This window comes from Ambystoma mexicanum, chromosome 2q (assembly GCF_040938575.1).
Source record: "Ambystoma mexicanum isolate Mex_15411 chromosome 2q, UKY_AmexF1_1, whole genome shotgun sequence".
Classification (NCBI taxonomy): Eukaryota; Metazoa; Chordata; class Amphibia; order Caudata; family Ambystomatidae; genus Ambystoma; species Ambystoma mexicanum.
The window spans coordinates 117,913,188-117,930,615 of record NC_090924.1 but is presented as its reverse complement, the minus strand read 5'-3'; the positions used below and the strand labels follow the sequence as shown (position 1 = coordinate 117,930,615).

Genomic DNA, 17,428 nt, shown 5'->3' with positions numbered 1-17,428 from the left:
GGACCAGGAAGACCAAAAGGGGCGCGTCCTGTGGGTCATGACAATCAGGAGGAAGTGCAAACAATTCTTGGTGATATAAACAAACAATTGTAAGATTATGAACCCAAATTAGAAGCAAAGAAAGTAAGGACATTTCACAGGGACACATTTGACTACTTGAATGGAGAAGTATACACCTGGATGGAAAAGTATGGGCCACCAATAGGCAGACCTAAACCTAGATCTGGCAACACCAGTGAAACATCAAGTTCTGGATCAGAGAGCAACCCTGCACAGGCTGAAGGGGAGGAGGAGCACGCAACTGGAAACGTAAGCCCCACACAGAGACCAAACACTTCCACGAGTGAAGCTTCCTCTTTTTTATAAAGAGGTCGGAAAGAACAAAAAGTACAAGGAGGGGGAAGTGGAAAGCCAAGAGAAGGACCAGAAACAAGACAGAAACAGAGAAAAGTTTAGTATTGAATTTATCCTCAAGGACACTAACAGAACAAGAAATGACATTACATAAGGGACTCAGTTTGGTACCCACATATAACAGTTCTTTGTTCGATACACGAGTAGAACTCTTCAAACTCGTGGGAAAATGAAGCTCAAGGTGTTCTTCAATGAATTGGAGGTGCCAGAGGGGAGAGAAATGGAGGAAGATGAATTGAAAGAATTCAGAGGAAAGAGTGGCTTTATGCCACCAATCAGTGTACCGTCCATCGATATTTTTCAAAAGCAGACAATCAAAGACCTGGAGAAAATGCATTTCAAATCCAGAGGAGGTGTGAATATGAAACCACACGAATGGGAACTCATCAGGAAAATGTACAGTGATGAAGAATTGACCATAAGAAGTGCAGACAAAGGGGGAGCACTAGTCCTTTTAAATACAGCAGACTTTGATGCCGAATGCATGAGGCAGTTGAATGACCCCAACACATATACAAGATTGGACAGAGACCCTACGGTCGAGATAAAGCAAAACCTGGAGGAGTTACTTACCAAAGCAGAAGAACTCAGCTGGATTAATCATCATTCTAAACAATTTCTAACAAAGAGCTTTCCAAAAATCCCCCACTTTTAAACACTACGAAAAGTTCATAAAACCCACATGAACCCGCCTGGCAGACCCATCGTCGCAGGCACGAACAGCATCTTACAACCATTAGGAATCTACATTGATTATTTTTTACAACCTTTAATACAAAAAACTAGCACGTATGTAAAGGACACCACACACTTTTTGAAATACTTGGGGGAATGTGAATACGCTGAAACTGACATTTTGTTTACAATAGATGTAAAAAGCCTCTATACTTCGATCCCTCACGACCAAGGAAGAGCTGCAGTAGAGTGGCTGCTACTCCAAGAAGGCGATATTCCGGCTCAAAAAGAATTTGTCATGACCTTATTAGAATTCATTAGCGAAAACTCGTACTGTCAGTACAAGGAGACTTTTTTCCTGTGATAGCAGGGACGTCTATGGGTGCCACAATGGCACCGTCCTACGCCAATGCACTTATGCATAAATTAAAAGTAGATCATGTTTTGAAACATGCAGGATGGAACAACATGATTGGACTATGGATTCGTTATATAGACAACATCTTTGGGATTTGGCAGGACACCAAGGATGAATTAGAAAAGGATTTGGAATATCTAAATAGTATAGACCAACGAATACCGTTTACATCAGAATTCTCCACAGAAACCATACACTTTCTGGATGTCAAGGTCAGTAAGGAAAATACAGGCTATAGGACCAACATATATCAAAAGCCTACGGACAGGAATAACATCTTACATAAATTGAGTTTTCACCAACCCAGCCTGATAAAAAACCTACCTTACAGCCAAATGCTCAGAGTCAAAAGAATTGTTAGTGACCCAGAAGTCTATGAAGAAGCCATAAACAAAATGGGAACTAAATTCTTGAATCGCGGCTACAATAGATCGGAAATCAAAGCAGCGGAAGGGAGACTGGAGAACAAAGAAAGGGAAGAACTCCTGAAACCAAAACAAAAGTCAGATGAATCACCCTCTATTGTGTTTGTTTCAAAATATTCTAAACAGAGTAAACGGATAAAAGATATAATCATAAAAAACTGGAACATATTAGCTCTGGACGAGAGAGTGGAGCCTCTATTTAAGGAACTTCCCACATTTGCTTACAAGAGGAGTCAAAATTTAAAAGTCAAATTGGTGAAAACAAGGAGCTTCAAGATAAAGAAGGACACCACTAAAACTGGAACATGTCCATGCCTCAACTGCTCCAATTGTGGATACATACTCAAGGGGAACATAGTGAACCACCCACACACCGGTGAAAAAATAAAACTTAGACAGTTTGGGACATGCAATTAAAAAAACATTATCTACTCTATAAAATGTCCATGTGGATTATACTACGTGGGACAATCGACACGTGCTGCAAAAGTAAGATGGAATGAGCATCGCTCATGTATACGGAATCATAACAAGAGCTCAACGGTGACACAACACTGGGACTCTAAGAAACACAACCTGTCCCAGATAAGATTCCAGATATTGGAGGTGGTGAGAAAAAGAGAGCCACATATGAACCTGCAACAGAGACTGGACCAGAAGGAATCTTTCTGGATTGACAAGCTTGGAACTCTGACACCAAGAGGATTAAATGAAGAGATAAACTTTTCTTGTTTTCTTTAATAATGCATATATATTGAATGCAGAGATTGTTCTTACAGGTTTCATTTGATAATGGTGGATATTGCGGTGAAGGGGTGAGTTATTTTGCCAACACAATAGCTTTAATAACATGCAGCAATTACACCAGACAGATACATACAAATACACTTGAGCTTATTTTTCAGAATTCATTAGACAGTCGGGATATGGATGATTGGATTTATCAACCATGATTGGAGTTGAGAGGTAACTCTCATAACTCACAGAAAGATAGAACACAGGGTACAGTATTGGTTCGGGTACCCGTCATCTTACTGCTGCAGGATCAGTAAGAGGTTGCATGGCGACTTCTGTTTCCGGGCACTATGCCTTTACATATTTATGACTGTCTGCACCACTGCTATACAGTACCTTGCGTCCGGTTAAGTGGATCACTATATGAATGTTCCTCGTTATAGAGATAACCTACACGATACTGTATTGATCTAATCTGTGGGCGTGCTTTGAATGCTGTCTGAAAATGCCTCACGCTGTTGGAGACTCACATCACACACACGAGCGGTTGGCGTGGCGATCTACAGTCCCGCCCTGCCACTCACGTGGGAGGGTGTGGACTGGAGGCGCGTCCGCCATGTCCAATCCTGGACGGCAGACGTTGCCGTGATCGCCATAGGAACGACAAAACTTAGCCCGTTATGGGTACAGGCATCCGCGACTCGATTTACGAGAAGTTTTGACATAAGCACTGTGGAGGTAAGGACCTCCATTTGGGAACGGTGGATAGTCATTTTTGAGAAGGATAAAGGGGAAGCTCATTACCGCTCTTTTCAAACAGGGAGACTCCATTGATGTACGCGCTTGTATGCGAGGCGACACCAACCTTTAAAGCAAGCTAAGGTAAACACACACGTGGGGAATTTTTGTGGAGACACGGATATGTATATAACAATGCTCTAAACAATTTTGAGGAGACTAATGAAAGTACTGTTACTTTTTCTTTTCTTGATTTAACAACATGATGGGATTTGTCCTGCGACAACACTTGTTTACGTGATGGTATGTACATTTGAAATTTACATAATTTTGTTCATAATGCAATTGTATTGATTGTGTTAAAATGTAGCCCTGAAGATGGTGCTATGCCCGAAATGCATTGGCAAGAGCTGATACTTTAAATTGAGGAATTGCGCATTCGCCTAAAGCATTGTGTGAATAAAACACAAACCTATTAGTAGACATTTGAAGAAAGTGTTTTGAGATCTCTTTTATAAACCCGTTACCTTGAATGACAGTAACTTCACAGTATTGCGCTAAACGCACAAGCAATATACTAAACTTACAAGACACAGAGGAATGAATTTAGCTTCCTAAGGGGAGCAAGGAGGAGCACTGGGCTTTACAGGGTGGTTTCCACTCTGTTTTTCTTGCTGCTGTACATAGAAAAGTATACACATTCTTATCCCAGCATCAACTGCTGAACTTGTTCCAACGGCAGTGGTACAAATATTTTGTTGCTGGCCTTCTGGCCGAAAGCAAGATTTCCATTATGTCATCCGGGAGGTCCCAATCCTTGTATTTCAACCACTCAGAAACCATGCATGAAGGTTGAGAGTCTTGACCTCTGGATCGAGAACCCGACCCTCCTCTCGCGACAGAAGGTCCTGTCTTTGTGGAAGACGCATTGGAGGGCAGACGGACATGTCCAGAAGGTCTGGGTACCACGTCCTCCTGGTCCAATCCGGAGCAATTAGGATCATGGATTTCCTGAACTTTCTCAACCTTCTGATCACATGAGGACTGAAGGAAACACGTTCAGGAGTGAAACTCCCAGTCCACTATGACCGCGTCTCCTAGAGCTCCTCTTTGAGGGCATTCACTGGAGCAAAACAGTTTTGCATTCCCGGTTGACACTGGTCGCAAACAGATCCACTTGCGGGGTTCCCCAAAGGGTGAAGATCTCTAGAAGTACTTCCTGAGCTAGTTCCCACTCGTGGGAGACTGTGCTCTGCCTGCTCATAGTTTCCGCTGCCATGTTCTCCTCTCCGGCTAGGTGAACTGCAGATAGAGAGATTCCTTCTTGAATTGCCCAGAACCAGAGCTACATTGCCTCTTTGCACAGTGCTAGTGTCCCTATGCCTCCTTTCTTGTTGACGTAGTACATGGCCACTGTGTTGTCTGTAATTATCGGGACTTTCTTTCCCCATACAGAAAGGCCTTCAGCGCTAGTCTGATTACCCCCAGCTCCAAATGGTTGATGTGCAGTTTGGACTCAGATGGAGACCAACGACCGCTGATTGTCAGCTCGTTGGCGTGGGCTCTCCACCCCATGAGTGAGGCATCCATCACTAGTGTTATCTCTGCCTATGGCTGCCAAAAAGATTCTCCCTTGAGAATGTTGTCCTTACAAGCCCACCACAGAAGGTTCTGAGAGAGTCTGCTCAGAACTTTTACGTGGTTTGACATTCTGCATAAGAATTGGGACTATTGAGTCCTGAGGGCCCATTAGAGGGATCTCATTCTGAGGGAAGCCTCTGGCACCAGAAAAATGCAGGATTGCCTGAGACCGAGCAACCTCAAAAAATCTGGAATTTGGTGACCATCTGCAGAATATTTTGAGCTCTCACCTTCGGTGGCGAGGCTTTCCTTGAGGATGACCAGGACTGCTCCAATAAATTGGAGTCTGATATGGTATCATATGGGACTTCTTGTAATGGAGGGAGAAGCCGAGTTTGTGGAGAGAATGGCAGGTTACGCTGGGATGTTCCCAGGCTTGTTCAGGTGAACGTGCCCTGATCAGCCAATCGTCCAGGTAGGGATAGCCGTGAATCCCCCTCCTCCTGAGACTCCTTGCTACCACCACCATTAACTTGGTGAAAACCCTTGGTGAGAAGCGACAACCCCGAACCTCAGGTACTTTCCGTGCTTGTGATGGATGGGTACATTAAAGAAAGCATCCTGAAGGTCCAATGACCCCATCCAGTCTTGGAGTTGGAGGGCCTGAAGGATTTGGGAAAGGGTAACCATCTTGAACTTGTCCTTCCCGAGGAACTTGTTCAAGTTTCTTAAGTCCAAGATGGTTCTCAATCCTCCGTCCTTTTTGGGAATTAGAAAGTATGGGGAGTACCAATCCTTGTTCCTTTTGCTTCCACAGGTACTGGTTCTATAGCACCTTTCTCTAGCAGGGTCAAAATGTCCTGCACAAGGAGCGGATGCAGAACTTTGAAAGAGTTGTTCACCGGTGAATTATCCAGAGGCCTTTTCTGAAAAGGAAGGCAGTAAACTTGTGCTACAGTTTCCAGTGCCCAAGCATCTGAAGTAATGCCCCGCCATTCTTTCAGATGCTGAGAAAGTCTGCCTCCCACCGGGGTCTTGTGAGTCAAGGCCTCAGAGTGGTTTTGAGGCAGCTGAAGCGGCAGCTGAGGGTAAAACTGCTGCTGCTTGGACTGGCTTAGCACCCCTCCCTTGTCCACCACGAGGGAATCTTCTCTGACCTCTTTGACTGGCTTGTCCTCTTCCTCTTCCAATTGAGTGGAATCGAAAGGACTTACCCCTCCAAGAACATGAACCAGAGTAGGGGTGTTGAGGCTGTCTCATGGCGACGCTAAGGGATTTAGCTGCCGATTTTGAGGTCTGCAGCTTTTCCAAACTCTCATCAGCCTTGCTGCCAAACAGCCTTGAGCCGTCAAAGGGCATATTGAGGAGTCTACACTGCACAACTGGTGCAAATCCGCACTTCCTCAACCATGCAAATCTGTGCCACACTGTGCTAGTTGCCATGGATCTGCTGATGCTGTCTACAGTATCCAGATCTGACTGGAGGCATTCACCCATTGCCTCCTTATCATCCTTGATGATAGCCAGGAAGCCGTCTCTTTCTTCACGTTCCGGGATGTGGTCACCCGCCAGAGCTACGCAGGCACAAAGGGTAAACGTAAATCTTGACACGGTTCAAGTTGTGTTAGTTGACTTTAACGCCATGCTACCAGCAGTAAATAATTTTCTCGGCCAGGCATCCAATCTCTTATCATCCCTATCAGGAGGGATAGAGGGGTATGCTGATTGCTTAGTAGATGTAGAAGCTTGAACCACCAATCCTTCTGGTGTTGGATGTTTTGTTAAGTACTCTGGGTCACTGCTGGATGGCCTATATTTCTTAGCAAAATGTGTATTCACAGCAGCCGCAGTCTATGGTGTCTCCCAATTTGCTGAGACCCTTTTTTCAAGTGCAATGTGAAAAGGCAGAACTGGATCTTTTTGGGGACCCTGATCCAAAATATCTATCAGTTCATCCTGCTCGAAAGAAGAGTAGGCCTGCTCCAACCTAAAAACTCTATCTCCTTGGTCATCAGCTTCCTATATGAGGAGTCAGCATGGTCAGTAAGATCTGGTTTACCAAACTCCAGTTCGGGAGAGGAATCTAGACCACTGGCTGATTGCAGGTTATTATACAAGTCTTTTAACCTAGACTCTTATGAGATGAATTCCTCTGGCACATTAGGGGTGCCATATTGTAACCCAAATGTTGGTGTGTTATCATCTGAAGGTTAATTGTCTTCATACATAGAGGTTAAAGACTTAAAAAAGTATTTCTTTGGCAAGAGTTTGAAAACCTTTTCCTGTGTTACTGTTGGCTTCGACAACTTTGAAGTAATCGTCGACAACGACTTCGAAGTCAGAATCGATTTTTGCGGCGTCGACCTCAATGGGGCCGACAACGACGGTTTTAGCGAAGATGTCAGCGTTGTCACTTTTTATGCTTTTTCGAAGGAACCCTCGTTGGACTGGATTCCTGACTTGTCGAAGCCCTCAGCGATTTCTCGTCGGATCGAGATTTTTTTCAATGCTGTACCGGCTTATGACTCGGTTTCTAAGATTTCGTCTTTGCCTTCCCTTTGTCGTCTTGATGCAGATCGACAGGGGCATGGGCGTTCTGCTTGTCATTCGATGGGGTCGGGCTGAATTATCGAAGATTTTAAGCATTTCATAAAGAAACGCATCTAATTTTGTTGGGGAGTCCGACTTAGCTGGGCATTTGATTACCTCGACCGAGGAATCACTAGAGATCATAGGTGACATGTGAGACCGTTTCTTGGCCTTCTTCGAAGAAGGAGACGAAGAATGACACGAATGACTTCTCGATCGAGATCTTTTAGATCTTTTCCGTCAATGAGAATCTCTCGACTCATCGGTCTTTCATCTTGAGCTCTTCGAAGGAGACTTCAAAGGCAACCTCCCCACTGCCAATTTACCTTTACGCTCCCTGAGAGCCTTTTCAGTCATCGCCTGACAGGAATTACAGTCAGAGGTGTGGTGACCGGTACCAAGACATCACAGACATATGCGGTGGCGGCTGGTGATCGACTTCTTCGATCCAAAGTCTTGCCACTTCTTGAAGCCCAACTTAGGCGTTGATAGAGCCGATGGGGAAGACATTTTTCGTAGATTGAAAATAGCTGACGAAGTTCACTGAAGAACCGAAGCACGCCGTAATTCTTCAAAGCGTTAGCTTGGAAAAACTGAACTGAAGCCAACGGGCCCTGCATGCACTATTTATACTGATGATGACGTCGACAGTCGAACAGAGGCCCTCGAGGGACATCGACTCGACGAAACGACACACAGTGCCACCTGTCGAAAATAAATTCCGCAGCAGCCAAAGCTGGAAGGATAATTATAATAAGATGAGGAATACGTGGGAGGACACAATCCACTTGAATTAAAATTACTGAACATCCTCCACAGTTTGCAGGTGTCTTTGTTACTTACCATTGTGCATTACGCCCAGAATCTGGCCAGAATTTAGCCAGGCTTTGACCCAATTCCGATATCTATTTTTAGCCAAATTCCTTGTGACCAGCCTCTCACTGGAGTCAACAGCACTTTTATTAATAAGACAGAGTTCTGCCCTTAAAGAGCGTTTTGCATCATGGATAATTTTCTCAAAAGGGTGAGGCCTAGTTACATTGTCCCATATGGCATATTGGGCCTTTTGAACAGCCATCGAGCACATGCACCCTGTGATCCATCCTTCGATGCACTCCCGATAAGTGGGCGTTGGATAGTAATTCCTCCAAATAAGTGCTGAAAAAGTTATGCGCCCACTCAATACTCTTCTTGGTCCATTTAAGTCTGTTACCTACAGTTTTCTTCCTTAAATCCCCAAGCCTACACTCCATCCGCCTTATCTGGCAATATTCAATCTCCAGAGTGCGTATGGCATGATCACTAAAGGACGTCTCATTAACTGTCAGCCTCCTGACACTCACAGTGGCAGCTAAGTCACAGAAAAAGTAGTCCAGTGTAGAAGCATTTGGGCCACATTTCTGTGTGTGTTTGCCTGGCCTATCATCCTTGGCATGGCCATTCAACAGGTAGCATTCCCAGTGCCTCAATGACTCAAACCAGGCGATGCCGTTTTGGCATTACACAACACATCGCCTACTGCGTCCATAATTTCATCTGATTTTATTATCCCCTGTAGGTCATAGATATTAATGGCAATAAAGCTGGTCTCTGTGTTGGTACCTCCAATTCCAACTGCCAAGATAGAATCACATTCATTATGGGGCATAAATCTTTCTGCTTTCATATGGTTTCTTACGCCTACTATCAAGCTACCTGAAGGCCGGCCTTTGGGCCCCTTAGTTGCAAAAGTTTGGAAAATATGGAACCCATCAGCAGTCAACCCATCTATCAACCAACTGTCATGACCGCTGCCTCCAAAGAGTCAGATCCAGCCCAACATCCTTGGAAGCAGGGTCACAACTTCCATTCCAGGCACCAGCCGGTCCCCACAGGGGCCTTTTGGACCTTGTCCTGGCGCCAGTGGCGGCAGGCTAATAAGGGAACCCAGTCCCGGCACAGGAAGCGCCGGGCTCATATTGAGAGGAATGGTGCTTGGGTGGACCTACCTGCTGTAGACCATGCTGCTCACTTACCTGTAGGATGATATCCTCATCCATTCCTGGCTGGAACTACTTTACCTTCTGGGTGTGGCCAGCACCACTCCCTGGGACTGGATACTGGAACTGTTCTGGAAGCTGGAACTTCTTTCTTGCCTGGGCGAGGCTGTGGAAGGAGACACCTAAGCACTCCAGTGGCCTATTTAAACCACACCCGATCAGTGCAACGTGCTTCGCGTTATTCTGCACTAGCAGCAGGACGCTCACCGTGTCAGCTCCAGAGAATCTTCAGCTTCTGCATCTGTGAACAAGAAATCTTCAGTCTTACCTCCCGGAAAACCAGTCTTCAGTCTTCAGCAGCGTCTGAAAGAGAACAAGGACACCAGGTTAGGACAAGGCAAAACCAGCGCTGCACTTGCCTCGTCCATCGGTGCATTCCGAGGCCGCGTACCGCACTCTTCATACTCCGGCAACCCTGCGGAAACAAAGAACATTGGTTAGTGAACCTCCGTGATAATTTTGCTTACCTGTGCCACGTACGCCTCGATCTCCGCCAAGCGCTGTTTAACCGCACCTGCAAAAACAAGAAGGACATCATTAGGGGCAATGTACGCCATCACTACTCACGTGCCTTCTAGCTGTAATCTGCTTGCCCATACTCCGGCACGTACCTCGGCGTCCATCTCCAACGCCGGCTGCTGCGGCTACCTGAAAAAGGGAAAAGAGACATTAAGAAGTGCATTTAACTTCGAATAACATTCTTTTGCTTACGTGCCTTCACGAGCTCCGGCATTCTTCTCGCTTACCTTATCTGCATACCGGACCTGCAAAGGCAAGAGACATTTAAGTGGACATATAAATAAAACTCCATATTCAAGCAATTACCGTTCGTGCGGCCAACGACGGCCTTGCTCCCCGACTTCATCCTCTGCAATGAAGAGGCTGGGCTATTAACCAGTGAAGCAACTGGCATTAGCGCCCATGCACAGACGCAGGATGGAGAGCTCCGCTTTCACCTATCTAAGGTGAGCACATTCAGCCCACGAATAACGTGGGGAGTCCAGAAAGGGGAAAGTCAGATTGGCCAATCAGACATACATTAACCCCTTGTTCTCCTACTTGCAGACACCTCACCCTCCAGGTCAAAATTACGGTGAGGAGAGGGCCCATCCAGGGTGTTACCAGAGGCCTGCGCGTGACCCTAGAAGACACTGAAATCTCTCAGCCCGGACCTGCGCCTCCGAGGGATTCAGGTGAGCGTTACACCAACATTCCTGTAAAAGAAACACATGGTGACCACGCAACATCCCAAGTGACCCATGGACATTCAGCAGATGCATAAACCTCCAGGTATTCCAGGAAGCAATCCTTAATCATCAGTTTGCCATACGAGAGCCCCTATCATTGTTCTGAATAACCCAGCTTAGTATGCACAATATATTTTCCTGCAAGTTATTAGGCAAGTTGAGGTTAATTGGGCCCTTATTGCTTAAATTAAGGAGTTCATTCAACTGCTGCATGACAGGAAGCGGGTCCGGGTTACGGCAGATTGTTTCCTCCACCACATCCAGCTCATAACTCAGTTCCAGATACCTCGCCCGATGTTGTCTGATCATAGCCGCTGTATCACGTATACAGCAGTGAACCCTGCGATGGATAGATGTAGAACTCTTAAAAGGCTCAAAAAAATCAAAGTTTGTGCTGTCCAGTAGCCTCAATAGCAGAATGTTCTGGGTGATCTGGAGGAATTAAGACCATTTGATGTGTCGTTGCCGATTCAGATTTTCCCTGGGAAAGTTTCTTAATAGTAAACATCAAGGGGTTTTCAATACAGACCTCCTCCAAAGTTTTATCAGATACAGGGCCTCATTACACGGTAGGCGGTGAACCATGGCGCCATGGTTCATGCCGGTAAAATACCGGCACCGCCTTGGTGGCAAGGGGAATTACCGCCCCATTCCAAGGTTGGAGGGGCGGTAATTCCCCCTTCCACCATTGCCCTTCCCCATTCCCATTTCAGCCCCATAGGGCATAATGGGAATGGGGAAGGTGCTAATTACGGCACCGCAAATTGCGGTACCGTAATTAGCTCCCTGGGTCTCTTTGCGGAGTGGTTTTTAACGCCTGCAAAAAGCAGGCGTTAAAATCCCCAACCCGCAAAGGGACCTCGTAGTAAGGCGGTAAGGATTTACCGGTACCGGTAAAATACCGGTACCGGTAAACCCTTACCGCCTACCGTGTAATGAGGCCCACAATATGTTGAGCATTCCCTGGTAGTGTAGGCACTTCAGTACCTACAGTAGGCAATGGCAGTATATCTGAGTTCAAAGTAACTGGCAAAGCAGCACAGTGGTTAGGTTCAGGTATAGTCAAGGCACTAGTTGTAGACTGATCACAGATGTCCATAGGCCCATCATCATTCAAGAGCCAGCTGGTAAGTGTGCCATTGCTTTATTAGCTTTCCTGCATAATTTTTTGTTTTTGGCTAATTTCATCTTTGGTCCTTTCCCGACCGGTTGTTCCAATACAGACTCAATGTGTCCATCATTAGCATGGGGCTTTGCCAGTCTTAGGCGATTAAGCAGTTTTTTTGTTCTGCGCTGCATCACTGATCTAGTGCTAAATGATACAGAGCAAGGAATACTATATGTTCCCTGATGAAGACGCAGTCTAATTGTGCCTATTCGCCTATTGCGTTGAAACCGGCCTGTCTTGGTTGAGCGCCTGGATATGTGATAATCTTTTTCACAATAAATGAAATAATATGCATTCTAGGAGAGAGTCAAACATACAACTTGTACATTTTATCTATTATATTGTGATGTTTTATAATTGTAGTTGTTATTATGTAATTGTGATTGTTGTTATGTATGAGTGTGAATAATGGATTTGGGTATGAGTGTTGGGACTTCGGCTTATTGCCCAGCTCAAATGTAAGAATGAGTTGCAATTTTATAATTTACCTGCATTGAATTAATTGTATAATGATTTGTTCATTATTAAGTCAATAAAATGTTTTGTATCATCTTTAAATAAATAATGTTGATACTTTTTGTAAATGATGTCCTCTGAACTCTGATAAAAAGCCTGAGAAAGGCCTGGGGAAGGGAGTCATTCTCCCTGGTGTTGTGAACTGTGAAAGTAAAAGCCAAGAGAATCATCCACCTCTCAGTTCCAGGTCCTCTGTGACTCTCTCTCTCTCTCTCTCTCTCACTAGTCTTCCCTCCGGCCCGACTCACTCTGCCGGCCACACTCTTGATGCCTTCACCTCTGGTGACATCCCTATCTCTAATCCGGTCACCACCCCCCTCACCTGTTCTGACCACTCTCTCCTGTCCTCCCATCTGAGGCCCCTTGGCCCTCTATCCGAGCAACCCCCTGCACTGCCAGCCTCTTTTTCCGTCATTTGACCGATGAAGCGGTCGAATGACGGCAAAAGAGTTGCTGCTTTTGCCTCCACCTTCATCCCCCCTCCCGCCCCCGCTCCAGACTCTCCATCTGACTCTGTCCTTGCTGACCTGCACCTTGCCATCTCTAGAACCCTTGACATCCTTGCCCCTACCATGAGAAGCTGCCTAAAACCTACCACCAGGAACAACAGCTGGTATGACTCTGCCCTAGCATCTCTGAAATACAAGTGGAGAGCTGCTGAATGGAAGTGGCAGACCTTAGGCTTATCCTCTGACAAACTTGCCTGCCGCCTGCTCCACAGGCAATATTGCTTCTCTATCCACTCCAAGAAGTGGGCCCACATCCAAGCCTTCATCTCTGGAGCCACCAACAACACGGACACATTTTTCCAAATCTGCAAGGAACTTGCCAATCCACTTGCAGTTTCCACCTCTCTCCTTCCTTCCCAGTCTCTCTGCACTGCCTTAGCCTCCACCTTAACATTCAAAACTCAGGACATCCTGTCTGCACTCTCTTCATGCCTGCTCCCCTTCCTCCTTTAGCCCCCCCTCCTCCCAACCCCCTGGCTGTCCTCCCTATGCCCATAGCAACGGATGAGGTCTCTCAAGTGGTCCGCTCTATGAAGGCCTCCTCCTAACAGGTGCCCCCCTTGCTCCTCCAGAACCATTAAGGACAACATCTCCTCTCTCACCCTGGCTCTTGCAGACTTCTGCAACCACCCCTTTGCCACTGGCTCAATCCCTCAAGCACACCCTTATACACCCTCTCTTTAAAAAGCCACCTGCTGACTCCTCCTGCCCAGTTAATTATCGTCTTATCTCTACTACCCCCATCCTCGGTAAACTCTTGGAGAAAATGGTCCTCCCACAACTGACCCTCCACACTGATCTTGTTGGTTGCCTTCATGACCCCCAATCTGGATTCCCAGGCATCCAGGGGCATGGAAGCTGCTCTCCTGAACACCTGTGGAAACATGCTCGCAAATCTCGACTCCAACTCTCCTGCTGTCTCATTCTCCTCAATCTCTCCTCTGCCTTTGACATGGTCAACCACTCTATCCACATAAAATTACTCTGCGACACCCTCTGCATCACTGACTGGGTACTGGATTGGCTGGCCTCTTTCCTCACTAACCGCCCTTCCCTGCTCCAACTGGGTCCTTTCTCCTACACCACCACCCTCTCTACCTGTGGTGTCTATCCTATCGTCACTGGCTCGTCAATATCTATCTTGCCCCTCTTGCTCACCTGATCTCCTCCTTCTCTCCTCATTTCCAGTGTTACACTGATGACACACAGCTTTCCTTCAAACTTCCCTCTACTTCCCCCTCGCTCATCCCTGACTGTCTGTCCGCCATTCAGGCATGGTGTGCAGCAAAGTATCTCTGTCTCAATGCCAGTAAGACAGAGATCATCCTCACCAGGACACCTGTGCCCTCTTTTCCTCCAACCCTCTGGCCACCCTCTCTGGGCCTTCTACCCCCACCATCTTCTGAGGCCAAAAACCTCGGGGTCATCTTCAACTCTGCTCTCTCCTTCACCCCTCACATCACAGACCTTACCAAGAAGTCCCACTTCCAGCTCCACCTCCTCAGGGGTATTCTTCCTTTTCTCACCCTCCTCCAGAAGCTCAATGTCTCCAGAGCTCTGGTCCTCTCCAGGCTGGACTATTGCAACAACCTCTTTCTCAATCTCCCTCTTTACTCTCTTCGCCCCCCTCCAGCTAATCCAGAATAGGGCTGCAAGACTCATCCTTGGCCTCAAGCCCAAGGACCATATCTCTCCAGCTCTAAAATCTCTCCACTGGCTCCCAGTGGTTGCAAGGATCAAATTCAAGACCCTCTGCATCACCCACAAGGCCTTCTGGGCCCTGGGACCATGCTATTTCCAACTTTCCCTCCCTAAATAATCCACTGCTAGAGCCCTACGCTCCTCTAACTAAAACTCTCTGACTGTCAAAGGCTTCTCCAAGCTGACAGTGGGGAGGCAGGTCTCTCTCCTCGGCTGGTGCCTCCCTTTGGAACAGCCATGTTGCCCCTCTCCTTAAGTTCTGGAAACTGCTCAAAACTCTGCTCTTCTCTACCTCTTTCCCTTCCCTGCTAATCACTCCTCTGCCGCTGGGACCTTTGGCCTGATCCTCATGAATTTCACAGGATCCCAGGCCCTTCCTCCCAGTCAATACCAGCACCTCTCCCCCACCCTACACTGAACTGCGAGCCCCTGCTTGGTTGCTCCACATCCAAATATCCTCTGCAACTTTAGTTATAAGTGTAAGGGACAGAGGTAGGGACATTTGACACAGTACGGTTGACTCTTTTTAGTTGCAATGACATCCTGACAGATCCATCACAGAGGAGCTCTGCCAGTGTGCTATCTGAACTGGAGAGGGCCTGGAAGAAAACCATTAATATTGATTTTCATTTACGGCATTTGGTGGGCACAAATGGTATGCATTGCAACAACAATACCTATGTCTTTATAATTAAAACCATGTTTTAGCCCACCTAAAAATCCCAGTTGACAAAGAAACATTATTTTTACTCCCAAAATAAATGTTACTCCCACCTTCCAAAGATAGGGTGTAAAATACTCTGAACTCAAAACCTTTTCTGGGACTCTGCATCCATGGAAATAGTTTAAAGACAAAGGCTGCCAGATATTGTCCCCCCTGACGTGCCACCTGCTTTGCTTTGGACAGGTACGCACCGATAGGACGGGCCACAAAGAAAATACAGAGAAATTAGGCTAGGCGCTTACCCTCAAATGTACCCCCTCCTGGGCAGAGTAAGCAAGCTCCACGCTGGTGGCAGCTGAACCAGGCACCTGCAGGAGATCCTTGAGTACTTCATTGTAAATTTCATACATCGTCATGGAGAGGGTCCAAGACACGTCGCCTGGTTGAAGCTTCTGGGCAAGTGAATCTGCCAAAACTACAAGCAATTCATCGGATTATTAAAGAAAAATCACATTACAGGTCTGGTGCAAAGAATAAACAAGTTATGGGTAAGCCATAAAGACTTTCCCCACCAAATTATGAACAAATACAGGAAGCGGCATGTGCACTCCACCCACTAACCACATGGACTAATACTCAATGTTTCATGCACTCTGCCCATTCACAGGCTAATTTTGAGGGTACCATGCGCTCTCCCCTCTCTTGGATTAACACTGAGGTCCATGCACTCCCCACCCCTACATTTACAGAACCGTAATTGGGAAAGAGGGTGATGAGGACGTTTTTCTGCCTCGTTTCGCTAAGAGAGCTCTAATAGATTCCAGGATTATAAAGAACGTAGACTGCAAGCATAACAAAATGAGATGAATAGTGACAGTGGAAAGTCAGAGACAGGCCTGCTCATCTTTTTCCCCCAGGCATGGTGCCTTCAGCAATCTATATCAAGAACCTTGTCTTTGCAGTTTACCACCCTAACTGGGTATCAGGACAGGAACTCAATGAGAAGCTTGTCTGCTTGATCAAATTAAGAAGATCTAGAGAGAAGATGGGTTTACAGTAATCATTCTATGCAGATCATGGAAGATGACCAAAGAGAGCATAATATGCAATCCTGGAAGAAGCCCAGTATGCAGCGGCCAAGCAAGGCTGATCCTTAGAAAAACAGGGGGCCCAGTGACCAAGGAATGCACATTCTTGTATGGGCTGCATGCCTGATACTCAAGCAACAGAAATCATAGTGGAAACTGGGTGTCTACTGACTAAACGTTATCAATTCTGGCACATGTTAAGTGCCCAGTGACAAAGCTACATATACCCCAGTAGTAGCGGAGTGCCCGGGGAATGAGCTGCTTAGATCCTTGGAGAAGCAGGGAGCATGCGAGAAAACAAGGGGGCCCCTTGATCAAACAATCCAGTTTGTTGAAGAAGTTGAGTGTCCTTTAACAGAGATTTACAAAGCCTGAACAACCACACCATTGGACAGAAACATGTGCCCAGACCCTTTTATTGCAAGACATGGGCATTTTTTTTTCGAGAGAAAGGATCATTTGCTGCCGGGTAAATGGTTGGCTCATCCTGAGCACAACCATATAAATGCCACCTGGAGCTATGGTTTCATAGAGCAGAAACGTTATTTAACTAGGAAAAGTAAAGAATCTACTTCCCCTATGAAGAATGGATCATTGATGCTCTTAAGCCATTCTCTCGCGTCACCCATTCCACTGAAAGATTAACAGAACTGCCACTTTGCTCCCCATGGAGTTCTGAACGAATATCTTATCTCAGGGAATTGAGGGCGGGGACTGTCGTCAGTTTATTGTGACACGCTCACATGGGTGGGCTATCACTGAAGCTTGGAGGCAGGGTAGGGAGCCAGTGAGTGCTCATCTAGAAAATTCCTTGAGAGAAAATGAAAAATCCACATGTTAAATGGAGCACCTGTAAAAACAATTGGTCTAAAATAAATGGAGTTTCAAAAAGCATTTGCTTTAAAAATGGCAGCACCGGTG

The 17,428-nt window shown here is 46.3% G+C and overlaps 1 protein-coding gene across 1 annotated transcript in view; it reads right to left on the bottom strand.

Annotated features, from left to right (window-relative positions):
- Positions 1-17,428, bottom strand: part of CCDC78 (coiled-coil domain containing 78) — a 455,951-nt gene that overhangs the window by 378,484 nt on the left and 60,039 nt on the right. The window contains exon 3 of the mRNA XM_069647004.1: positions 15,722-15,894. Coding sequence (XP_069503105.1) covers positions 15,722-15,894 — 173 coding nt within the window. The remainder of the gene's footprint in view (positions 1-15,721; positions 15,895-17,428) is intronic.